This window comes from Papio anubis, chromosome 3 (genome assembly GCF_008728515.1).
Source record: "Papio anubis isolate 15944 chromosome 3, Panubis1.0, whole genome shotgun sequence".
Taxonomy (NCBI): Eukaryota; Metazoa; Chordata; class Mammalia; order Primates; family Cercopithecidae; genus Papio; species Papio anubis.
Genome location: NC_044978.1, coordinates 128,619,126 through 128,644,871, shown reverse-complemented (window position 1 = coordinate 128,644,871; position 25,746 = coordinate 128,619,126). Strand labels below are relative to the sequence as shown.

The 25,746-nt window shown below is 40.2% G+C and overlaps 1 protein-coding gene across 11 annotated transcripts in view; it reads left to right on the top strand.

Moving 5' to 3' along the window:
- WDFY3 (WD repeat and FYVE domain containing 3) overlaps positions 1–24,474 on the top strand; it is a 309,091-nt gene extending 284,617 nt beyond the window's left edge. For 6 of the 11 annotated variants that reach the window (XM_031664582.1, XM_031664578.1, XM_031664583.1 and 3 more), the window contains 10 exons: positions 1,405–1,552; positions 2,670–2,824; positions 3,792–3,950; positions 6,173–6,352; positions 9,953–10,135; positions 11,585–11,681; positions 14,799–15,122; positions 15,760–15,871; positions 16,647–16,844; positions 21,097–24,283. In XM_031664582.1, the coding sequence (XP_031520442.1) occupies positions 1,405–1,552; positions 2,670–2,824; positions 3,792–3,950; positions 6,173–6,352; positions 9,953–10,135; positions 11,585–11,681; positions 14,799–15,122; positions 15,760–15,871; positions 16,647–16,844; positions 21,097–21,220 (1,680 nt within the window). In that variant the 3' untranslated portion in view covers positions 21,221–24,283. The other 5 variants (XM_031664581.1, XM_031664584.1, XM_031664580.1 and 2 more) reach the window with 2 other exon arrangements.
- The last annotated feature ends 1,272 nt before the right edge of the window (positions 24,475–25,746 follow it).

The following is a 25,746-nucleotide window of genomic DNA, read 5'->3' as shown; positions in this document are numbered from 1 at the left end:
TAGAAGAGGCCAGAAGTGTGGGAAGTATCGTTTGGATGCCAGCATATTTCTGGGACATACATTGAGTAATAGAGGGTACTTTCAAGTAAGGCCATCCTCAGGAATGTAGGTTTTATGGTCATCATCTCCATACATCATTATATACCCGCAGCCTGGCGCAGTGCTCTGTCCTTAGGTCCTCACATAAAAGTCTTCAGTAAATGCACATTCATGAATGTGCTTTAAAACTATGTATCTTTATAGAAGCCTGATCTTTTGGTCCGTTATGTAGATAAAGTAGGAACAAAACATTTAAAGGTTTGAGAGCCTGGAATGTGTATCTTCCTCTGCACAAAGAATTTTTTCTGTTTTTTTTCTCTTGGAAACCCCAAATATCTAATTTATAAAGTGTGATGGTGTTGTATTCATCTTAAATCTCATTTCCTTTAAAGTTTTTCAGATCTCCTCCTCAAATACTAGTTTTCCAACAGAAACTATGCCTGTCTCAAAGATTTACAATAATTGAAAAATAGTAATCTTAAATGTACTTTTTTTTTTTTTTTAGAGACGGAGTCTGGCTTTGTTGCCCACGCTGGAGTGCAGTGGCGCAATCTTTGCTCACTGCAACCTCCGCCTCCTGCGTTCAAGCAGTTCTCCTGCCTCAGCATCCCAAGTAGCTGGAACTACAGGCATGTGCCACCACACCCAGCTAATTTTTGTATTTTTAGTAGAGACGGGTTTCGCCATATTGGCCAGGCTGGTCTCGAATTCCTGACCTCATGATCTGCCCACCTCGGTCTCCCAAAGTGCTGGGATTACAGGCATGAGCCACCTCACCCAGCCATTAATATTTTTAATCCTATAGAAATACTGAATGATGATGTAGCACATTTTTATTTTCTTTTTTCCCTTTACAGCATAGCAGAGTACAAAGAAGATGATAATGTTCACACTTTCAGCAAATCAGTAACACCTTTTTAGGACACCAAAATGATGTTTCTAAATCACATAAAGGCCACGTTGAAACCAGAAATAATCCAGTTAGATAGAATGTCTGCCTGCCTTCAGTGGCACAGAATGGTATTAGGCTACTAAGAGTTAACTTTCGAATATCATTGGAAAATAATTGTCAATCAACTGTAGGTTAACTTTCTTTTAGAAAGTTATTGTGAATTCAGCTTAGCGTAGAACAAGACAATAGCCGATGCTTTAGTATCATAGTCCTGCCCCTGCTTATTCAGGTGTGAGTTCTCTGGCCACCTTCGTAGCCTCTTTGAATCTCTTTCTCAGGTGTGAAATGAGGATAATATAGTACCTACTGGTTCTTGTGAACCTTAATTGAAATAAGAACACAATGCTTGGCATATAAAAGGGCTTATAAGTGTGATCTTTCATTATAAAGTGTGTCATCTTCTTTCATACCAGTTATTTAAAAAACCTCATCCACCAAAGCGAGTGAGAAGTCGACTCAATGGAGACAATGCAGGAATCTCTGTCCTACCAGGATCTACAAGTGACAAGATCTTTTTTCATCATCTAGACAACTTGAGGCCTTCTCTAACACCTGTAAAAGGTAAAATAATGAGAAATAAACTTTTGATTTGTGATTTAATGGGATTATTTAATAATCCCAGTTTAACAATAACAAATTTGCTTTTTGACAATAGCATAATTTGTTTAATAAGTGCCATAGATTTTGTGTTAAATTACTAAGTACCTACTAGTATTTATATTTTCTCTTTTTGCTTTTTTTTCTCTGTTTTCTTTTTTTGGCTTGTTGGATTTCATATCGGAACCAAACAGTCTTCTCTCTCCTCTTTAAGATAATCAGAGCTCTAAAATACCAAAATCTTGTAACTTCAACTTTATAGGTAAAAAAAAAAAAAAAAAAAAAAAAAAAAATTGGCTTCATAATCTCATTCTCATTTAAATATGTTCTGCCTATCTGATATATTAGTAAAAGAACGTATTTTTAGTATGCCAGTGAAAAGACATCTATCTTTTATCTAATGGTATAATGGGATATGTAAAAATATTTTTTCAAGTAAGTTTTTTTCCCTTAGAATGAAAAAAAAAAAGTTCTGCAAAATCTTGAAGTTGTCGCTTAAAAATATCCAAGAATTGGAACAAAGTCTGGTTAACTTGTGTGCCATTCTATGCCATTTGGCCTCATTACACAGACTCTGCTCTGTGCCAGCGTCAATCACTCCTGGCGATTTTTCTGGAGTAGTAATGTGGTCATCAGAGTGCTGGTGTGGAGCAAGGAGTGCGTGCCTCTGGGGAATGACATGACCTTCCTTGAGGAAGTCTAAGGGCTGGCTATGACTTGGGAAGTACTAAGGACATAGATTTGTTGATCATCTGTGTCCCTATGACATTCTAGGGAGCATCCCAGATTACTCTGTACAACCCTAGAGAGGCAGACCTGAACAGTAAGTAACCTAACCAGAGAGTGCCCAGAAATAGGAAAACTGGAGGGAAGTCCTGCAGAGGACCTGTTAGGTTCAACATTCCACCCAGCAGGTCTTGTGGGAGATTCAAAAGCCCAGCTCTATTTCTGAGATTATTTTGTCTCAATGTAGGTGTCAGGATGCTTGATTTATATGAATATTTGAAATTATCATCCTCTATGAGATGATGACGTTAGTTTTTCCTGTTCCTATCCTAATACCATGATTTCTTTTTTATAGAACTCAAAGAACCTGTGGGACAAATCATATGTACAGATAAAGGTATTCTTGCCGTGGAACAGAATAAGGTTCTTATCCCACCAACCTGGAATAAAAGTTTTGCTTGGGGATATGCAGACCTCAGTTGCAGACTGGGAACCTATGAGTCAGACAAGGTTTGCATTATTTCCTGCCTACTCATTTAATATTGCTCTTTTGTGGTCTGGCTATCCTATATGAGTAATAGCGTTGGGGAGTACCCAGTCCAAGGACTTGTCAGCTGTTCCTCCAAACCCCAAAGGAAAAGTGAGCTTTCCTATTTGGGGAAAGGAGTGCTTCACTGAATGAGAGCAGGATAAAGGAGTTCATAGAGACGTCATGTTCCCTGCAGAACAAGCCTCTTTTGCAAAGTTGTGTAATAGGGGCTAGCAGTTTTCTTCTCACTCAAAGAATTCCTCCGAGAGATCCCAGCCAGCAAGGTGCTCAGCATTTCTGTCAACCAGAATAGCCTCCTTTTGATGAGTCACCATCTGGCCCACTTTTCATTTTAGTGCTCCAAACAAGCTGGCAGAAAACCTGTTGCTCTATCCCACAAGAAGCAACAGCAACTGTTTTGGGTCCCGTAAGTACCTCTTGGAGAGACAATCTGTAGTGATCCTTTAGTGCCCTGTGTTTGCCCTCCAACAGTCCCCTCCCAAATGCAAGACAAAAACAATCTGCACAGTCTGTTATGTTGTTTTGTAACACGATTCCATTTTGTTGATGTTCTCCTTAAACAGCAGCAGTCACGCTCTCTTTTCACATTGTATCTACAGCAAATGCAGCCTTTTGCCACATTGTCCCCTGCACCTTCCATAGGTCACACAATTTCAGCATCATTTTCCCAGTCTGGAGAAACCAGAGTCCCCTATTATGAACAAAGTCCTTTTTCGTTATGGCTTTCAGCAGCAGCAATAGTTGGAGGTGGTAGGAGTAGTTCAGGGTAGAGATTCAGTGGATATGCTTCTGAACTAAAGCTAGCTCAGAACATGAGCTGCTATTTGCCAGTAAGGTGCCTGCACCTCCACTCAGCTCTGCTCCTTGAGTTTCAGAAGTTTGTAGTACTTAACCGCATGTGTGTCTGACATCCATTTTACTTTACAGGCTGTGACTGTTTATGAATGTTTGTCTGAGTGGGGCCAGATTCTCTGTGCAATCTGCCCCAACCCCAAGCTGGTCATCACGGGTGGAACAAGCACAGTTGTGTGTGTGTGGGAGATGGGCACCTCCAAAGAAAAGGCCAAGACCCTCACCCTCAAACAGGTAAGAGAGAACATAGAAAATGCCAAGAGGGACATAGTCCATCTCCTGTGCCTACACCCTTTAGAAAGTAAAAAGCTTCCATAATTCTGAGATACTTCAGATATAATGGACAAAACCAAAGTTACGTTCTGTTGCTAGAAATACTTTTTCAAAAAATAAAGGAAATCAAAATAAGGTGTTTCTAACAATGATCTAAGCCGGTCCCTTTGTTAAAATCTGAAGATAGTTGTCTTTAGGTAACATATATTTCAGTGTATTTAAGTAATATAAATGCAAAAGTCCAAATTGAATTTTTGCAAACTAAATTATGTTTGCTATTGACTCATTAATTTCCTTCCAGGGTGATTTCCATTTATCTGCCACTAAATTCTTTATTCTTTGTTTTTCTCTTTTCTCATTTGTCATATACTTAAGGATATGCCAAACTCATGAATATATTCAATAGAGCCCTTGATGATTTAATTAACAAGTATTTCTGATTGCCTGTTACATACATGATTCTATTATTAATTTTTACTTAAAGCAAGAGTCCTTTTATAATTATGCCATTTCATAATATTTTATTTGGGAGAGAACTTTTTTTAAATAAGGAGCATATATCTAAGTATTTTTAATGATACAAATTTGAAAAATAATGTAACAATACCACTTGTCATTTCTTGAGCACCTCTATTTCAGGGGACTGTGTTGAGTATTCTACAAATACAAAACTCTAGCCCACACAATTCTACAAGGTAGTTATTAGCCCCATCTTACCCCTGAAAAAGACACAGGTTAGAGTAGTCAAGACACAAGTCTAAAGTCACATGTAGCAGTAAAGCTATAATTTAAGTTCTGTCTGACTTCAAAGCTATTTTAAAAGCCAAACTCAAACAGTTGTGTCATAAATACCTATAGAAAAAAATTGAACCCCTGTTCAGTATAAAACTGAATCATCTGTATAGGCCAGAAACTTCACAGAGTTGCTGGGTCCTGAGGCAAGCCATATAAAGAGGGAGAAAGTCTTGAAATGAACAGATTACAAGGTTAATAGTACATTTTGCTGATCCAAATTATACTGCTTAAAAATATTTTCCATTTAGAAAATGCACTTTGAAAGTAATGTGCCAGTAAAAAGGACTTCCTACTTAAAATGGTTTTCTGGAGTTTGCTAAGCATGCTATAAAGATGTCTATATGACCAAAATTTTAAGCCACCTCATTTTTATATATTATGCACACACACACACACACACACATATATTTCATGTGTATACACAGATAGTTTTCTCTCTCGAAAGTATTAAAAAATTGATCAACCTTCAATCTCTAAAAAATACCTGCTATACATGATAGAAAAATCTCTCCTCCAAGTTTGCACTGATTTACACCCAAGGCTCTCCCCAAATGTACAATAGAAGGCGACTTCTTACATCCTAGTGTGGAAGGCAACAGATGAAGCCAACTCATTATTAAGTGGATATATTTTTCTGCCGGGACAGATGGCCCATTCTAAGTACTTAGGAACTACTAACAGTAATCTAAATCTTTTTCTTCAGAATATTTATTTATTTTCACACATTGCCATTTCCCTGGGTCCTGTTTCTCTTCATATTCCAGCAAAAGAGGGAAGTTTAAAGAAAGAATTCCTCTCAGGCACAGATACTCAGATATCTCCCATTGGCAGCAGGACTTCGGCATGTTGATGCCTCAGGACTACATTCTCCCTTTGTCTATTGTAGACCACATGCTATAACCATGTGGTTCTCACAGTTTATGCATTTTTTTAAAAAATTCATTCAATTGTAATTCCTTAGAATGATCTGAACAGGAGTTTGTGGCATAAAAGAATAGATACAGAGTTGAAATTCTGTATTTTTGGTGCCCATAATCAATACATCTCTACATAAAAATAGTGTAAAGAAACCCAAGCTGGGTTGTGGTTGTCATTCCCTCTTCCTTCTAAGATCCTGGCCCACCTCCACGAAAGAAGTAATGCGAAAACAGAGAGAAGAGCCTCCAGAATGCTCCAGACTTCTCTCTACCCCCGTGGACTGAGGCAAGGGCAGTCAGCAGGAGGAGAAAGGAGGTCTGCCTTCCAGACTCTCCAGACACTACTGCTCGAGTCACCTGCTACCCAGCATGCATGCCACTGCTTCCTGATGCATCCGGGAGCTTCTGGAGTCACCGTGGAACCCTGTCACTGAGATCAACCTGATTTTGTTTGTTTGTTCTCATTTGTAGGCCTTACTGGGCCACACTGATACCGTCACCTGCGCCACAGCATCATTAGCCTATCACATAATTGTCAGTGGGTCCCGGGATCGAACCTGTATCATTTGGGATTTGAACAAACTGTCATTTCTAACCCAGCTTCGCGGGCATCGAGCTCCAGTTTCTGCTCTTTGTATCAATGAATTAACAGTAAGTAGTAAATTGCCCACTTCACTTATGTTTAGGTAAACAAGTAGTCTTGGCCAAAATACATTAACAATGGTGGGGCTCGGAGGAACGTGTCTGTAGTTGCAGCTACTCAGGAGGCTAAGGTGGGAGGATGACTTGAGCCCAGGACTTCTGGGCTGTAGGCACTATAGCCATCAGATGTCTGCACTAAGGTCAGCATTGATATGACGACCTCCTGAAAGCCAGAGACCAGCAGGTTGCCTAAGGAGGGGTGAACCAGCCCAGGTTGGAGATGGAGCCGATCAGAATTCCCATGCTGATCAGTAGTGGGCTGTGCCTGTGATAGCCGTTGTACTCCGGCCTGGGAAACACAACAAAACACTGTCTCTTAAAAAAATAATAAATTTTTCTTCTAAAAAATGACTCGTTGTTTTTGAAGTTATAGGCACTCATTTTATAAAAGTTACTACATTTTCTTTGACTTAGTGTTGTTTGAAAAGCAAGTAGATGTTAAAGTTTGTAATCCAGAGAGCAGTTTTGTCTTAAAATCCATTCACTGCTGCATACATTAGAGAGAACAAGATTCGATTAAAATAAAACAAAGCTTTCTAGAATTTTTTTTTAAAACAAGAAATTTGTAGGATTTGTTAAGAATGTTAGAAATTGGCCGGGCTTGGTGGCTCATGCCTATAATCCCAGCACTTTGGGAGGCCACTGCAGGTGGATCATTTGAGGTCAGGAGTTCCAGACCAGCCTAGCCACATAGTGAAACTCCGTCTGTACTAAAAATACAAAAATTAGCCGGGCCAGTGGTGGGTGCCTTTAATCCTAGCTATTTGGGAGGATGAGGCAGGAGAATCGCTTGAACCTGGGATGTGGAGATGGCAGTGAGCCGAGATTGCTCCACTGCACTCCAGCCTGGACAATAGAAAAAGAAGAACATTAGAAATGTGTTGAAATTTTTAATAAAATATAGTCAGAGTATGGAAAGTAAAAAGGATGACATTTGGGTACCCAAACAAGAGAAAAATTCTTATATAGCTATTTTCAAAACAGATCCAAAAGTTATCAAAAGATGTTATCTCTTTTTAGAAATAAATAGTTCATATACAAATAAATGAAAAAAGTCAAATAAAATAAATGCCCTTGTCTAGGAGCACTGTACACAAACCAAGCCCACCTGAAGCAGACAAGAGGAGATTCATTGCTAAGATGGTCTTGAAGCAGGGGAAGCTTGAGGGCAGGTTTACAGAGACTGAGGCCCCACAAGCTTATCGCATTAGTAAGTAGATGATGTATGTCAGCATGTAGGTGATGCCCCATATACAAATCAGTCTTGGGAGTCGGCAGGAACCCACCCAAGCCTCATCGCTTCTTAGCTGTACATATCCATTGCCATCTTACCTTCACCCCTACCGCAGGGCCATCCTTCATGCACAGAACAGTTCTAGCCATGTCACTGAGTGACGTTCACACTGTCACCTACACAGACAGCTTTCCTCATCAAGGATGCTGCATCTTTGATTTCTACCAGAAGTTACTCAGTGTTAACACTTTTAGTCAACTATCTTGTAGTCATCTTATTTAAAAAGGAAAAAGAAAGAAATTCATTTATAGTTGTCAGTCATTTAGAGTGTCTGATTAATAATGGCAGGGGTACTCAGGTTGAGAATGAGTAGGGGACATGCAAGGGTAGAAGAGCCAAATTTGTTTGTGTCTGAAAGCTTTAAGAGGTTTTCAGAACAACACCTTGGGTTGGTCCTGCAAACATTTGAACCTAAAGAGCTTTACAAAAATGTGGGTGCTGTAGAACCGCTCTGATGCAGCAGTGTTGAATCAGATGCTTAATCCATTATTTGGAGCACTTTGTTTTGGGGTTGTTCTTAACCTAAATACTGATAATTTTATTATAGCCAGTTGTTTGAGCCAGTGTACACTACTGGATTGCAATATTTGCTGCAAATACTACAAAAGCAGTCTTTTCTTTTTAAGATGCTCTTGTAATATCTTAACTCATGAAAAGATTTCTATTTCTGTTGTGTTTCTCCAACCAATATCAAGTCTGCTTTATTTCAGTTTACATTTTAGGCCAACGCCTCTTTGCCTTTAATTCTTCTTATGTCTCTGCCTTCATAACAACAGGATTTACTCTAATAAACTCTAATTAAGTCCCCAGAGTAACTGAAGAAGTTCTTGCCCAGTGCAGAATGGAGCAATTGTCTCTTGCAGAGACTGAAGCCACTAATTAAAACTCAACTGCTGACACTCATAGTCAGAGATGGTTCAGTAACTGAAATAGAAGCAGACACAACAATGCTTTGCTAAGTATTGTTTCAGTTTGGGTTTTGGTTTATTTCTTGCCATTTTGGTAGAAGAAGAGCTGGGAGGTGGGAGGAATAAGGAGGAGCAGTAGCAAGACCAGCAGAGACGGTGCAGCACAGACTGGATGGAACAGGCCTAGTCCTCCTCCTCACCCTACCCCAGCCTCCTCCACCTTACCTTCTTATGTGTTGATGCTGCTTTGCAGCTTCTAGTTCTCCTCTGTTTTTGCTGACCATCTTCAGACTTATGTAGGTTCTTATGTATCTCCTGAGGGTACTGAACTTTACCAGGTCTTTTCTAAAGCTAATACTTAGCATCGTGATATCCAGACTATCTTAGGAATGAGAGAGGCAGCACGGTATGGTATATAAGTTTTGGGGCTATAGAAAGCTGGCTTCAAATCTCTGATGATAAATAAGTTACTTAAGTTCTTTGCCCCTCACTTTCATCCTTTAAAGCAAGGCTAATGATAGTCTCACAAGGTTTCTGTGTTAACCAGAACATCTGAAGTCTCCACCCCAGTGACTGGCATATAGGAGATGCTTCAGAAAGCATCCTCCTTTCTTTAACTATAGTGGGTTGTGTTCTCACCAGGTTAGGTAGAGCCCAGCCTGGTAGAATTTGAGAAAATAGGTTGTTCTTTTCTATCTTTGGAACTCATGAAAACATAAGTTATCAGCTCAGGGATCTTGGTTTTTACTAAGTTTGCCAAGAAGTGATCCATGTACCACTCCTTTTCTCCCCCTACATTCCCCCACCCCTATTTTGAATACAGATTTTAAAATAGGATATTACAGCATTACCAAGATTATGCCTTTTGATTTATTGAAGAAACACAACTATATCTGAACTGAAATATGCCTCTTCTACCCTGTGGTTTTAGTGGTTGGATTCATTTTGTAAAAGTGGAGGTGGATTCCTGCCTCTAGATGAAAGGCGTAATAGATTTTGTTAACAATGGGAGGAAGAAGAGTAGTTCATCATCTCCTCAGATGACAGGGAGCTTTCTTGTGTCGCCAGACCTTGCTCAGCAGTGTGCCAGGGACGTGAACCTACCCTTTGTCTCCATCTGTGGTCCCTTTGGCCACTGCATCCACTCAACTGTGAATTCTTAAGCCTTTGTTCAGGGTATTTTTTTTAAGTCAGCAAGCACTGAATTTCAGATTACCTAAGAAATTAGCCGCTAGTCTTGGGACTGAAAAGCTTTCTGAGAACTAGGCCAGGGATTCAGTTTGCTTCAGAAACCAGAAGGTAATTGGAAGGGAGCAAAGAGAATGACATTTTTCTCTCTCTTCTCAGGGGGACATTGTGTCCTGCGCTGGCACATACATCCATGTGTGGAGCATCAATGGGAACCCTATCGTGAGTGTCAACACATTCACAGGTAGGAGCCAGCAGATCATCTGCTGCTGCGTGTCAGAGATGAACGAATGGGACACACAGAACGTCATAGTGACAGGACACTCAGATGGAGTGGTTCGGGTAAGTGAGCTGAGAGAAAAACTCATTAGGATATTTGTCGTCCTAGTTTACCTGAAACTTGTAGCTAACTACAGGTTAAGAACACCTGAACAGGTTGTAATGTTTAGTGAACTCTTGCTCCAGTTCAGATAAGCCTTGGCCTCTGCATTATCAGACATGAGGAACACCAGTGTCTTGGCCTCTTTTCTTCCTATTAAGTAGATCTGGTAGTGCTACTGGCCATTTGACAGCTTGACACAATTAGGTCACTTAAACATGATTCCCATGTCACACTGGGATTGCTCAAAATGCAAACTGCAGAAGTACTGGGTTTTCAGCCTGTCAAATGGCTTCGTAGAGAAAACATAGTGAGCAGGGATAAGTCTCTTCCCTACAAAGAATCACAGTACTGGAAAATACTTCCAGCGTCCCCAGCTACGATCCCAGATGACTGCACCTGAAGCCTAGATGTACTTTATCCTTTTCTCAGGTTGCTATGTGCTTGGCCTCTACAGAAAATAGAGGCAATGGAGTATTCACTTTTGTAGTCTGTTGCAGTATTTGAGTGGTTCTGTGTCAGGAGATGTTTCTTTGTGCTTGTTTTTCTTTAATTGTGCTCTTTGTAAAAGCAGAGAGCAGCTGATTACCACCCTCTTTAGTCAGAGTCACATGTGGAGAGACAGTGAGGCCATCAGGCCACTCCACTACCACACCCTGTACCTCACACAATACACATCTACACACACACAAAAACTCACATACACACACACCCTGGAGTCCGCTTCCTCGACAGTGGTGTTTCACATGCTCAATCTGTGAAGCAGCATAAAATAGCTCCCTAGCTGGGCACCTGGGGATTCTGTTTACTGTGTGCCTTCTTGGGGATCTATAATGTATATTAGCATATGCAAGACTCTGAGAGGTTTTTGTAGGAAACAAAAAAGTTTACTTAGTTGAACTATGTTTTTGTTTTGTTTTTGAGACAGAGTGAGTTGCTCTGTCGCCCAGGCTGGAGTGTAGTGCAGTCTCAGCTTACTGAAACCGCTGCCTCCCGGGTTCAAGCAATTCTCCTGCCTCAGCCTCCCAAGTAGCTGGAATTGCAATCATGGACTGCTATGCCCGGCTAATTTTTGTCACCATGCTGACCTGGCTGGTCTCAAACGCCTGACCTCAAATCATCCGCCCACCTTGGCTTCCCACAATGCTGGGATTATAGGCATGAGACCCTGCGCCTGGCCTGAACCATGTTTTTAAACTGATATGACTATAATCTTTTCCCTCTACTTTGAAACAGCCATTGTGTGTAGGCAGTCCCCTGCCACATCTTCCAAGATACGGGAAATCTAACTGTATAACATGATGGAAATTAAGCTATCTGTTAACCCTGAGAGTCTGTCTTCACTGAGTAATGTAAATTGGTTCCTTAATCTGTTTTGTAACGTTTTAACTTTTGTACTTATTTAAATTTAGTTTTGGAGGATGGAATTTTTGCAAGTTCCTGAAACACCAGCTCCTGAGCCTGCTGAACACCTAGAAATGCAGGAAGACTGTCCAGAAGCACAAATAGGTATTTAATACTTTCTAAAAATGACTCAGTCGTTTTCACGTTTCTTTTCCGTCACTGTGGATAAACTTATACCAAACAACATAAAGAGGAGCCCAAGGTTGGGCACTGCTTGGAGAAGCGTGGTTGCTGCCTGTTGTGTGATTCCTTTGAGCAGACATGCCAGGTTTTCTCTACTTCACTGGGCAACATTCGGTGTGGTGGTGTCTTGCGGTTAACTTCCACATTCCATACTAAATATAGCACTTAATTCCTGGAGTACCGAAGGCTTGGGCTTTCACTTCTGAAAACACAACAGACCTAGAGGGCATGCTGTTGTATAAGTCAGACAAGCTCTGCTGCACCCCAGCCCCACATTTGTTCTGCCCACCATGGGGCTGGCTCAGTGTGCATCACAGATACAATCGTGTTTGTAAACAATTAACAGAGGCAGACCAGAGTCCACCGTCAGACTTGCTTACATTAGGGCATTAATTCACACTGAAGCCTGCTTACCTGTTGTACATTATTTGTAAAGCAATTTACAATTTTCCAGTGAAATATAGAGATAATTGATTTCTACCCAGAATAACTGAAAGCAATGCCATAATGCCAGGGTGAGATCTGCTTTGCATTGCAGTCTCTGAAGAAGCCACCCCCTTTGATGTAGAACAGTGGGTACAAGGAACTTCCTGGAAAGGAACAAGGTTTTAAGTTTGACCTTCAGATTGTTTCTTCATGATTGGCTTTTGTACACTGAGAATTCATTGTGACTTTGATGATGTCAGAGAGTTAATAAAGGAAACTTAGCTGAAGGACACAAGTCACTTCTCTATATAAGCTGAAAGTAGCTTTTACTTTCCATGCCAGAGAAGAAAAAAGATACCTTGGGCAGGACATTTTAATGCTGGTGTTATATTAGTACATGTAAATTTCTAATTACAGCCCCACCGAAAAGGTCATTTGGGTGTTTGGAGACATAAGAATTCAGTTTAATTCAGTAAGTGTTTGGGGGTTACCTGTTATATGTCAGATAGTGAATTAAGGGAACCAGTGAGAAGTGGGTCATTTTCCTTTCCCTTAAAAAGCTTTTAAGTAAATAACAGTGGAAGATGATATGCATGAGTGAGATAGAAGGGGTCAAATTCAGGGTGGAAAGATATTTGTATGTCTTTATTGTGGGCAGTCTGGCAGAAGTGGCAGAGAGGGAGAGCAGCCCACAGAAGAACTGGACAATGTGGAAGTGGTGAGATTTGTGGGCACTTGCTGGGGCGAAATGTAAACAAGCTAGAGGTTCACTGGAAATTAAAGCCGCTTCCAAAGCTGCTTGTTTGCGGACCTCAGAGCTCATGATCATAAGCCGTTGGGGTGAAAACTTCATTTACATTAGTCTATTGGATGTAAGTCTATTGTACTGAGTAGGAAGCAGACAAAGTATTTGTCTTGCTAAGAAAATAACTGTAGTGGGCCCAGTATCCTCAGGAGTTGGTTCTAAGACCTCCCTTGGATACCAAAAGCTGAGAATGCTCAAGTCCCTGATATAAAATGGTGTAAGTAGTATTTGTATAAAACCTACTAACACCCTCCTGAATACCTTAAATCATCTCCAGATTACTTGCAATACAATGTAAATGCTGTGTAAATAGTTGTGATATTGTATTGTTTAGGGACTAATGACAAGGAAAAAAAAATTCTGCATATGTTCAGTAACAGACACAGTTTACTTTCCCCAATACTTTCCATCTGAGGTTAATTGAATCCATGGATGTAGAACCCACAGAAATGGAGGGCCAGGTGTACTTGTTTCTTATATATTTTCCCTCCAGTAGACTTTATTGCAACAGAGTAGAGAGTTGATGTGAAGAAATGCAAAATAACAGTGAAAAGAGGAAGAAGAACTAAATTCCAAAGTAAGGCTTTCATCAGTAATTCACTAATCTTTAGCCAAGTGTTGTGGCATGCACCTGTGGTCCCAGCTACACAGAAGGCTGAGGCGGGCAGATTCCCTGGGCTCAGGAGGTTGAGGCTACAGTGAGCTATGATTGGTCCACTGCACTCCAGCTTGGGTGACAGAGCAAGATACATGTCTGTAAAAATAAGTACATAAATAAAAATTAAAAATAAGATAATTCACTAACCTTTCAGCCATTAACCACTGTCTGCAATGGTCCTTCTCTCTACCATCTTGTAGAAAGAATATCCAAAAGTAGCCGGGCGCGGTGGCTCACACCTGTAATCCCAGCACTTTCGGAGGCCGGGGCGGGTGGATCATGAGGTCAGGAGTTCAAGACCAGCCTGGCCAACATAGTGAAACCCTGTCTCTACTAAAAATACAAAAATTAGCCAGGTGTGGTGGCGGGTACCTGTAGTCCCAGTTACTTGTGAGGCTGAGGCAGGAGAATTGCTTGAACCCAGGAGGCAGAAGTTGCAGTGAGCCGAGATCATGCCACTGCACTCCAGCCTGGGCAACACAGCAAGATTCTTTCTCCAAAAATAAATAAATAAATATATATATATATACACACACATATATATATATATACACACACACACACACATATATATATATAGAATATCCAAAAGTAATCTTTTAGAATGACAATTTCAAGAACTTGGGAGGCACAGAACTGTTAAAGGAGTCCAGAAAAGGGGGAGAATACTTTGAGCTGAAGGAATTAGGTGATTTAGAGACAGGAATGTTTAAGCTGTGCCTTGAAAGCTAGGTGACGTCGGAACACACAGATTGGGAAGCTGGGTCTAGGCGGCACCAGCAGCATGTGAGGAAGCTCACCCTTGGAGGAGCAGGTCTGCAGGGAGAGAGCTGGAGTGACACCGTCTAGCTGCAGCATGGCAGGGAGTGTGCGGCAAAGGCATGTTCTGGCCAGATTGTGGGAGACTGAATTCCAAGTTAAGGATTTTGGCCAAAGTTTTTAATAAACTCTTTCAGAAATTCTGCTTTTTTATTTCTTTGCTCTGTACTCTAGCCAAAAATCGTGGCACTTACTTTCTTTTTTGTTACACTTAGCTTAAAATATTATGTCTATAAAGGCTTATAACTGGGAGAAAAAAATGCTAGTAGAACAAAGCTGGGTGTAACTTTGGTGGTTCTGTATGTTCCAATTATCTCAATGCTTCACCCAGGGCAGGAAGGCCAAGACGAGGACAGCAGTGATTCAGAAGCAGATGAGCAGAGCGTCAGCCAGGATCCTAAGGACACTCCAAGCCAACCCAGCAGCACCAGCCACAGACCCCGAACAGCCTCCTGCCGCGCAGCAGCTGCCTGGTGTACTGACAGTGGCTCTGATGACTCCAGACGCTGGTCGGACCAGCTCAGTCTGGATGAGAAAGACGGCTTCATATTTGTGAACTATTCAGAGGGCCAGACCAGAGCCCATCTGCAGGGCCCCCTTAGCCACCCCCACCCCAATCCCATCGAGGTGCGGAATTACAGCAGATTGAAACCTGGTAACTTGAAGTCTGGTATCTATTTCTCACTCCTTATATGTTTTGTGAGGGTTGGTGGATTGAGGCAGTGGGGTCTAGCTCTCCCTGGGCCCCACCCTGGATGTGCCCTGTGACCTGGGCCACTCACACAAAAGGCCTCTTTACACAGAAGGCCTCTTCAGTTTCTTCTAGTGTAAAGTGGACTTAAAAATTCTATCCTACAAGGGTGTTTGCAATATGCTGGGCATCTTCTAAAGAAAAATACCTCAAACAAAAACTGCATTTATTCACAACTCATTAAATCACGCAAGCTAATTTAAAATGAATAAATAAAACTGCATTCACAGGTAACTTTGCCCGGAATAGAGTTAGAAGCAAGGTCCTCAGTTGGAGAAATTGGATGCATCTGCTTGCACTGAAAATTTCCCCTTCTCATTAGTTTGTCTCCTTCAGTGAGATATTTCTTCAGCCTGACCCATGTTAATATCAAGCTAGATAGCTTTACTTTCAACCAAGGCGGCAACTGCTGAGAACTGGAAAAGCTGCTGTAGCTGTATGTTGAGGTACCCTAAGTTTAAGGCCACCGTCGTAGAGTATTTCTCCCCAGTACTGGCTTCCCTCAGTTGAGTATGTTGTGTCCTCCACTTCTCCACTCCAGGGTACCGATGGGAACGGCAGCTGGTGTTCAGGAGTAAGCTGACTATGCACACAGCCTTTGATCGGAAGGACAATGCACACCCAGCTGAGGTCACTGCCTTGGGCATCTCCAAGTAAGTGTCAGGCTTTTTCCAGCTCCGCTTCCCATCTGAGTCATTTGGTTAGCCAAGGGCCATATACTCCAGCCTTGTCTTTGGGGAAAACAGATTTTATTTGTATTATCATACATAGCTCAAAGAGATAAATTTGAAGAAGAACCCTGTCAGTGTGTAGATATTTTCTTTTCTTTTTCTTCTTCTTTTTTTTTTTTTGTTTGAGACAGGGTCTTGCTCTGTTGCTTAGGCTAGAGTGCAGGGGCACAATCACAGCTCACTGCAGCCTCAACCTCCCAGGCTCGAGCAGTCCTCCCACCTCTGCCCCTCAAATAACTGGGACTATAGGCGCGTACCATCATACCTGGCTAATTTTTGTATTTTTTGTAGGATGGGATTTCACCGTGTTGCCCAGGCTAGTCTCAAATTCCTGGGCTCGAGTGATCTGCCCACCTTGGCCTCCCAAAGTGCTGGGATTACAGGTGTGAGCCACCGTGCCCATACACTGGATTTTAATTCTGAATTTTTAAAAAAAGTGAAAAACTGCTTTTTCTGTTCTTCAAAGATATAGCAAGGGTGATCCAAAGAAAATTGAAATGGAAGTGTAAATTTGGGCTCAATTCAGTTTTTGTCTGTTTACACATACATCCCTGAGTGAATCAAGGAGTCTCTCCGGGACCCTTACCAGCCCTGACCCCAAAACACACATCCACCAAAAACCAGAGAGCCTCAAGAAGGAGATCACAGACAACAGAAGCCTTCTATACAATGACCTCCTCTGTCATGTCTCCTGCAGGGATCACAGTAGGATCCTCGTTGGTGACAGTCGAGGCCGAGTTTTCAGCTGGTCTGTGAGTGACCAGCCAGGCCGTTCTGCTGCTGATCACTGGGTGAAGGATGAAGGCGGTGACAGCTGCTCGGGCTGCTCGGTGAGGTTTTCACTCACAGAAAGACGACACCATTGCAGGAACTGTGGTCAGCTCTTCTGCCAGAAGTAAGATAAGATATCTGCTTTTTGAATTTACATTGAGTAAGCTCTAAGGATGTTAATTATGTCCTACACACAGGTTCTGATTGCCCTGGCATCCCCACTACAGTATGCCTTGTTAGTATGAACCAGTCTTCACTTTTTCTGTTCTTCTTTATTACTACAATTAGGAAATTTTTCTATCATACAAGTCACAAACACCTTCTCATCCATGACACAGAATGCACATATGCTAATATTTCATCATATTTAATTTGGAGACCTGTATGTGAAATGTTTCTGTAAACACTATAGATACATTTTAAGTATCTTCTTTGCACCCTTCACCAATCACACCCATTCTCCATGTTGTTTACTTTCAGGAGCATGTGTTGCCTCTGTAAACATTACATCATATTGTTTTGGTGTTTTCAGCTTCACTTTTCAGCTTTATATAGTATACTGTTTTTACCCTTCTGTAACTTTCTTACTCAACATTGTCTTTGAAATCCATTTATATAGATAACTTATTCTAATATATTTATTTTAACTATTGTCGGTTGTTTTAATTATATGAATTTATCACCATTTATTTCTCTTTTGATGCCTTCTCCGGGTTTTTTTTTTCTATTAGTACTATAAATAATGCTACAATGCATATCCCTATAAATGCCCTTCTAATACACAAGCTGGAATTCCTCTAGAGATGGAATGAAATTGATAGAACACAGATTTGTTCTTGATCTTAATTAGATATTGCCAAATTACTCTTCAAAACAGGAGTGCTAGTTAATACTACCTCCAACAGGACATGAAAGTTCTCCAAATTCTTAGTCATGCTTGGGACTGCCAGACTTTTTCCACTTTTGCCAATCTGATAGCTAAAAAATAGTGCTTTGTTGTTTTAACTTGCAATGCTAGTGAGACAACATCTTTTCATGTTTGTTGGCTATTTGGGTTTCCTCTTGGGTACTTTGCCTTTTTCTTTTTTTTTCCTTGAGGAGTTCTTTTATATATTCTGTGCTGTACACATTTGTCTTTTATATATCTTACAGGTATGTTCTGCCAGTCTGTGGCTTGCGTTTCAACTTTGTATATGTTTTTTCTGTCAGACAAGTTTTTAAACTGGTTGTAGTCACATTTATTACTCTTTATGATTTTTGCTTTTTTGTGCCTTAAGAATTCTTTCCTTGTCCTAAGATCACGAAGATAATCTTATTTATTTTCTTTTAAAGGTTTCAAAGTTTTATTTTTCACATTTAGATCTTTAATTCATTTGTAATTCATTTTGGGGTATGACATGAGGCAAGGATCTGTTTTTCCCCCATATGAAAGGTCAGCGGTCCCATGGCTGTGGATTTGGTTGATAACTCTGTCCTACACCCGGGTCCCAGATACATATCCACAGTCATTACTTTTCTGCCAGACCGCAGGAAGGATTCCATGGACAGTATACTCTAAGGCTTGTATTGCCTTACTCCAGAGATGCCTTCATAGAAAGCATATTATTCTTAACTTGTGTAATTATGAGGCAGTTTCTGAGGTTTTGTAAGCAGCATTGGCTTACTGGTGTGGGCATAGTCTTTGGGTTTACACTGACCAAATGCTCATTGTGCTGCTTCCTGTTGCCATAATGCCAGCAAGTTACCGAGCCTCTCTGAGCTGTGGTTTCTTCATCTGTAAATGTGGGTAAGAAGACCAGTCCTCTTAGAGCTACTGAGAGAATTAAATGAGATCACATGTATGAGTGTTTTAAGGCACCAAGTTCAGAGTCTGGCAAAACAGATGTTCCATAATTTGATTCCTTAAACCTTTTCTGCTGGGCAGTCTGGTTCAAGATGAGGGACCCAAAATGTTGCAGCCAGCCATTTCCTATGGGAATTTCTGTGGGGCTGGCAGAGGATTCTGTCTAGTGGCTCTGTGCTTTTAAAGGCCTGCTGTATAAAACCTATAATGGGGCTGGGCACGGTGGCTCACACCTGTAATGCCAGCAGTTTGGGAGGCTGAGGTGGGCTAATCACCTGAGGTAAGGAGTTCGAGACCAGCCTGGCCAACATGGCAAAACCCTGTCTGTACTAAAAATACAGAAATTAGCCAGGTGTGGTGGTGTGTGCCTGTAATCCCAGCTACTCAAGAGGTTAAGTGAGAGAATCACATGAACCCAGGAGACAGAGGTTGCAGTGACCCGAGATCATGCCACTTCCCTCCATCCAGCCTGGGCAACAGAGCGAGACTCCATCTCAAAAAAATAAGTAATACATTTTAAAACCCATAATGGGTTTTATAGAGCAGGCCTTTCAAAGCAGAGCCATATAGTCTTTCTTTCTTTCTTTCTTTCTCTTTCTTTCTTTCTTTCTTTTTTTTTTTTTTTTGAGACAGAATCTCACTGTGTCACCCAGGCTGGAGTGCAGTGGCGCGATCTTGGCTCACTGCAACCTCTGCCTCCTGGGTTCAAGCGATTCTCCTACCTCAGCTTCCTGAGTAGCTGGGACTAAGGCATGCACCACCTGCCCGGCTAATTTTTGTATTTTTAGTAGAGACAGGGTTTCACCATATTGGCCAGACTGGTCTCGAACTCCTGACCTCATGGTCTGCCCACCTCAGCCTCCCAAAGTGCTGGGATTACAGTCATGAGCCTCTGCACCCGGCCCATATCTATATCTATCTAGATACAGATATATAGATATAGATATAGATATAGATTTCTTGAGATGGGGTCTTCTTCTGTCACCCAGGCTGGAGTGCAGTGGCATGATCACAGCTCACTGCAGCTTTGATCTCCCAGGCTCAAGCAGCCCTCCCACCTCAGCCTTCCAAGTAGCTAAGACTATAGGCAAGAGCCACCACACTTGGCTAATTTTTGTATTTTTTGTACAGACAGAGTCTCACTATGTTCCCCAGGCTGATCTCAAAGCTGCGGGCTCAAGCAGTACCCCCAGCTCAGCCTCCCAAAGTTCTGGGATTATAGTTTTCAACCTCCACACCCATCATATTAATCTAGTGATTTGTGCTAGCACTTCCGTATGTCTGCTGGCACACATCTGTTCTTTGTCATGTTTAATTTTCAAAATATTGTTTAATTATAGGTAATTCTTTAAATTATCCATTGCTATTAAATGTTGGATGGAAGCTTTATTGGAAACTGACCAAAGAGTGATAAGTTCCGATGAAGCAGGCACAGAAGGAAGTGCTGTCCAGAACACACAGCCTGTGGTCTCTATGGCTGAGAGCTGTTGACACTCCTCAGGGTTCTCAGAGGTCCAGTGACAGTCCTTTAAACTCATAAGCTTATAGTACTTAATTTACTCTCTAGACACTTTTACTGGTAGATTAATGGACTAAACATGAATCTCCATTTCAGGGACAGGTACAGTGGCTCACATCTGTAGTCTCAGCACTTTGGGAGGTCAAGGCAGGAAGATCACTTGAGGCCAGGAATTTGAGGACAGCCTGGACAATGTACTGAGACCCCATCTCTTAAAAAAAAAAAATTTCCATTTTAATCTTATGAAAATCCAAGCCTAAAGTGATTTAATACCACATCCTGAGTCACACCCAGCTTTATTCCAGGAATAGGAACTCTGAATACTTCTTACAGAATTTGAACATTTCTTAAGAGTAGTCTGCTTCAAACAGTTCCAGCAAGATAAATAGGAAATGAGGGTGTTGGGACTGGAAAAGGAAAGCCAGTCTAACTGTTTAAGAAATGATTGAAGAGTGGATCAATCAAAATGTTTAAAAGCACAACGGAACTTGATAGTGATCAAACTCATATTTCTCTTGGAAATTAGAAGACTCACTAATGAGTTATTAGAAATTCTCTTGGAAGTAGATATTCATTAGTGAGTCTTCTAATTTCCACTAGTGAGTTTTTCTAATTTCCAGGAGAAATATGTCAAGCTCCAAGTAAAGACACTGACATACCGTATTCCCAAGCTTATAGGCCATGAGAATTAGTCTGCACAGGTAGAATGGCCTCACATCAATGTTCAGACACCTTGGCCTCATTGTGTAGGAAAATCTTAACTCTGTTTTTTTGTTTTCATTTTTTTAAATTCTCATCAGTCAAAGAAATAGCTTCCCTGGTTTAATACTGCATTTCTTCATAGACTGAAACAAATAATACAGCTTTCCTTTTAGTCCTTGTTCAGCCACACAACACAAACCAGTATGGCCTTTGGCATTTTACTGCAAGCTTTCCATTCGATTATTAATATTCCGGAGCCCATGATCAAGCATGGAGGAGACCAATAATTAATTGACTTTTCCTTTCCTTTAGGTGCAGTCGATTTCAATCTGAAATCAAACGCTTGAAAATCTCATCCCCGGTGCGTGTTTGTCAGAACTGTTATTATAACTTACAGCATGAGAGAGGTTCAGAAGATGGGCCTCGAAATTGTTGAAGATTCAACAAGCTGAGTGGAGACCACGGTCTGTAGACCCCTTCCCGATTCTCCTGTCCCAGCTTGGAAGGCATTGAAAACAGTCTCCGTTTACACATCTCTTCATACCACGTGTTTGAAGTGTTAAAATTCAAAGGGATCATTGAATAAAACGGGTGTAGAGTACAGGAATGGGGCAGACGTGATTCAGGTGAACAGCACAAGAAGAATATGAGGTGGTTCCTAGAAGCAACACTTTCCATCTCCAATTCTCCCTGATGACAGTAGCTGTCTCCAAGAGAAATATCCTCACTTATTAACTCTCTTTTCTTGCATCTCATTTTTATAGAGCTACTCATCCTTATTTGGAAAAACCAACAACAAAAAAGGCTTTTAGAAAATGGTTGTAAATCTGACTTCTTTGCAAGTAACTGTATATTGTAAATAGGTATAAAAGGCCTTTTTTCTAAATAAGGACTTAACTGCCTGTAACATGAAACTTCAAACTAAACCACTAACTCAATGAACTACTTATGGTTTGTCTGACATCCCTCACTTACCAATTAATTATAAATATGTTTTTTTAAATCCCCAAAGACATTATCTGTGGTCTTTTTTTCCTTTCAAGCTCAGCCTGTGTGCCTGATGTCATTTCTTTCAAGTTGCCCACAGTATCTCCACTTAAACTAGGCTAGTAACCAAAATAATGTGGACCTTCTTTAGGAACCAGCGTGGGAGAATAGGAGTCCAGCCGTAAGATAAACTGGAAATATTTGGGTGTCTTGTTCCTGGCTATGCACCACCTCAGTGTTGTTCCTACATAAACAAGGCCCCTTTTAAACTTGTATGTGGACTGCTGTTTGGTCAAAGAATACCTTGTTAGCATTGCAGAAAGGTGGTCAGATGACCAATGCAGTGCAGGAAACAGCCCTGTCTCAACTAATGGAAATATATTTGCATGTAACCCAAAATTAGCTTATCTTGCATAGAACATAATAAGTATGTGTCTTTCGTGACACGGATGTTCTACTATAGCTTATTTTCAAAAAAGGGGTAAAAAAAGGAAAGAAAAAAGTGTACAGAATTAACATATAAACTTTGTTGTAAAACTGAATCATGTCAGAACTGCTTAAAATTAACCTTTACCATTTAATGTCATCTACCTGAAAACAGTGAGATTTATACTGTATCAATGTCTATTTTTTTGTTTTTGCTATGAATATAATTACAGTATTTTAATATTTAGTTATTTAATTTGTTCTACTAGTTGGATACAGAACACACAAATCCAGGGGGATTAAAGCTGGAAGGGGCTAAGAGATTAGTTTACAGAGAAAAGGCTTGGTGGTGGGATTTTTTTAAATGTGTGTTATGTACATATATATATAAATATTAAAAAATGAAACAGTTAATCTAGATTTTAACATTTTCAGAAACTTAGTGATAATATTATGAACAATTCTAAAAGCCCTGTGATTTGAAAAATGTAGAATCATTAATGGCCCAAGATAGGCCTTCACACCCTCACAGGTGCGAAAGGAAAGGCCTTCACATCCTCGCAGAGGTGTCATGCAAAGGACAGCGGCTTTGGCTTTTCCAACTTTCCGTCTTTAGGCCCTGGTGAGAGGCACACTTATGCACTAAAATGCACATATATGCACATGCATTCAAAAATAGGCATTTGGTACAATGGTGATCTTGTACCTGATGGGCTGAAACCAGCTTAAGAACAAATTTGTTCTTCCTGATACGATAACTAGGTCTCCAAGAGAAAATATAAAGGCTGCTTTAGTGCCTTACGCTTACTAAATTTAAATCTTTATTTACCTGGGTTTGAGCCTACAGACTATTTATGATTACATATCAAAATTGATTAAAACACTTCCATTTCTAAAAGTTCAAATATACTTGTTAATAAAAGGATTATCGGCATTAATACTTTAACTTAAAGAAAAGTTGTGTTCTGTTTTCCTTTCTGTGTCTTACTCCCCCCACACTGTCCCTCCCCCATCACCATCTTCAATTCTAATAAATAATGCTGATGTTCAACAGTTGCAGAAATTGTGCTATCACGTAACTGTGGGCCTTGCCCCTGTGTGGCCCTCTAGATGAGTTGTAGCAGTGTTATTCTACACTTTTTAAAAGAAGCGTCCTCCTTTTGTCCATGAATCATGTTTACCCCATACCCAGTGGCAGAGGTGTTCTTTAAAGACTTGAATATATGAATGTGTGTGTGTTGTTACTTAAAGGTTATTCCTCTTTGTAATAGGAAACTATATGAGATGAACACTTTTAAACTTTCCGACACAACTTTCATTACTAACTTTCTGACACGACTTCCATAACTAGAAGGTGGAAACCAAAACCCTCATGGTAGTATTTCCTCTGGCAGCTGGTGCTGTGGGCAACTGTTTTGTTCAATCGGGTTTCTTTTCTTTTTGACTCTAATGCAGAAATCAACAGAATCACTCACACATACAAGTACACTCACATAAACTAATTATTTCTCTGGATATCGTTCTGTGTTCCATGTAAATTTATTTACCAACATCTATTGTCAACATGTACATCTACCTTAGTGTGGTCTGCATTCTTTCTCTGAGAGTACCTCACAGGGCTCCTGCCTGATCTTCGTAGTTTGTTCATTCATCCATCCACCTGTTCATTTGTTCATCCATGTATTCTAACATTTGTGTGTAGTGTGCAACTGTAATGTCATGCTTTTGAAGAAGAGAATAGCTGCCCATAGCAGCCATCCGTCTGGATAATAGCAAAACACTCTATAGATAAGTTATTTTGCACTTTCTTATGTATAAAGTTGGTAGAAACTTATTTTTGCTTTGTATCATTTAAATACATTTTGTTTTGGTAAATGAACTGTGGATAAAATATTTATGCCGTTAAAACTGTTTTTAGAAAGTATTTTTAATTTCAGCAAGTTTGGTTACTTGTTGCATGACTATTAACACAGCTGACTTTTTGTGTCAGTGCAATGTATATTTTTTGTCCTGTTATTAACTTGTAAGCCCTAGTAATGGCCAATTATTTGTACAGCAACAGAAGTAAATTGAAGATACTGGCTAAGACTGGATTGATTGTGGACTTTTATACTATATTGCAGAAACCAATATGTTTCTTGGTTATGTAAAAGACCTGAAGAATTACTATCTAGTGTGCAATCTGTGATATCTGAATGTTCATTGTATATTTGTCTCTGATGCAAAAAGGTAGAGTAACACAATTACAATACATGATTAAATGCAATAGTCCAGGTACTTAAGTAATTTTTTTTCATTTCAAATAAATACCCACTATTTACCACCAAAAGAAAGAAAAAGAAAAGTTGTTAAGTCAGTTATTCAGGGAAGGAAAAAAAAACAGAGATCTAATAACTCCCTAAACTTTATGTAGTTCTTTTCTAGTTGTAAATACTTCAGAAGCACCTGCATAAGATTGCAGAAGTATTGGCTGTTAAGGTTCCAGTTCCAGTTCTAGTTTGACCCATCCTTAAAAATCAGGCTTTCTGCAGTCTGAGCTTCTCAATTGTGCTGGATTCCCAGGGCTAATGAGTGTATGTGGGTGGCAGTAAGGAGAAGCAAGCCCCTTCTGGGAGATGTGATCCTCAAATTTGACTGGACCTGTAGAAAAAGACAGGTCTGCATGGTTTTTGCTCTTTTTTCCTGAGCTTTATTCTCTAGCCAAAATATTGTGAAAAGTAAGTAACAGTGTGTGTGTATATATATATATGTGTGTGTGTGTGTGTCTCTTGCACCCATACTATAGTCACAAAAGGAATATTCCAGTGTCCCCCCTCACCTGGAACTACAGCAGCCGCTGTTAGCAGCTAGTCTTTCCAGTTCAGCCTTCAATCTGAGAGTGTTAGAACTCACAATCCATTGTTCTTGTTATCAGCTTGTTTGGTTTTAAAATAGCCTTTCCGTAAAGAAGAGTTTTTAAGTTTATTTAGGCTGTTTTGATGATTGTACTTTTTCTAAAGATGCTAAATTCATTTTAAGCTTGAATAGCAGAGCCCCAAATTTGAATATATTTTGCTTATTACAAATTTTACCTTAGTGCAACTCCACTTGAGTGGCAGAAGATGAAGGAATGTGAAGAACTAAAACAATACCAATTTCTTTAAAAATTTTTTTTACAAATGGTAAAAGAGAAAGCTTAGAGCAGTTCCCATATTATTAATGCTTTATTACTTACAGTTCTAGTGATGGGTTGCAGTCAAGGATGGGCACTGCAGAATTCTCAGATGCAGAAATTCAGAGTTTAAAAGAACAACCATGTAAATGATTTTCAGTGAGTCCCTTGTCAGCCATTTGCTTCTCATCTTCAACAACATTTTCCCTACACACCTCACTTTTGACCATTTGATGGAATTGGCCCAGCACTTGGTTAGTTTTTTGCTTTATGAATATTCTCATTTCCTCCCACCTATTATAAAGCTCTTTTATTTTCTTTTACTTTTGCTAGAGACAGCATCAAGCCAAGCTACCACAATAACATGGTGTTTTGGAGATCCCTGAATAGGAATTACC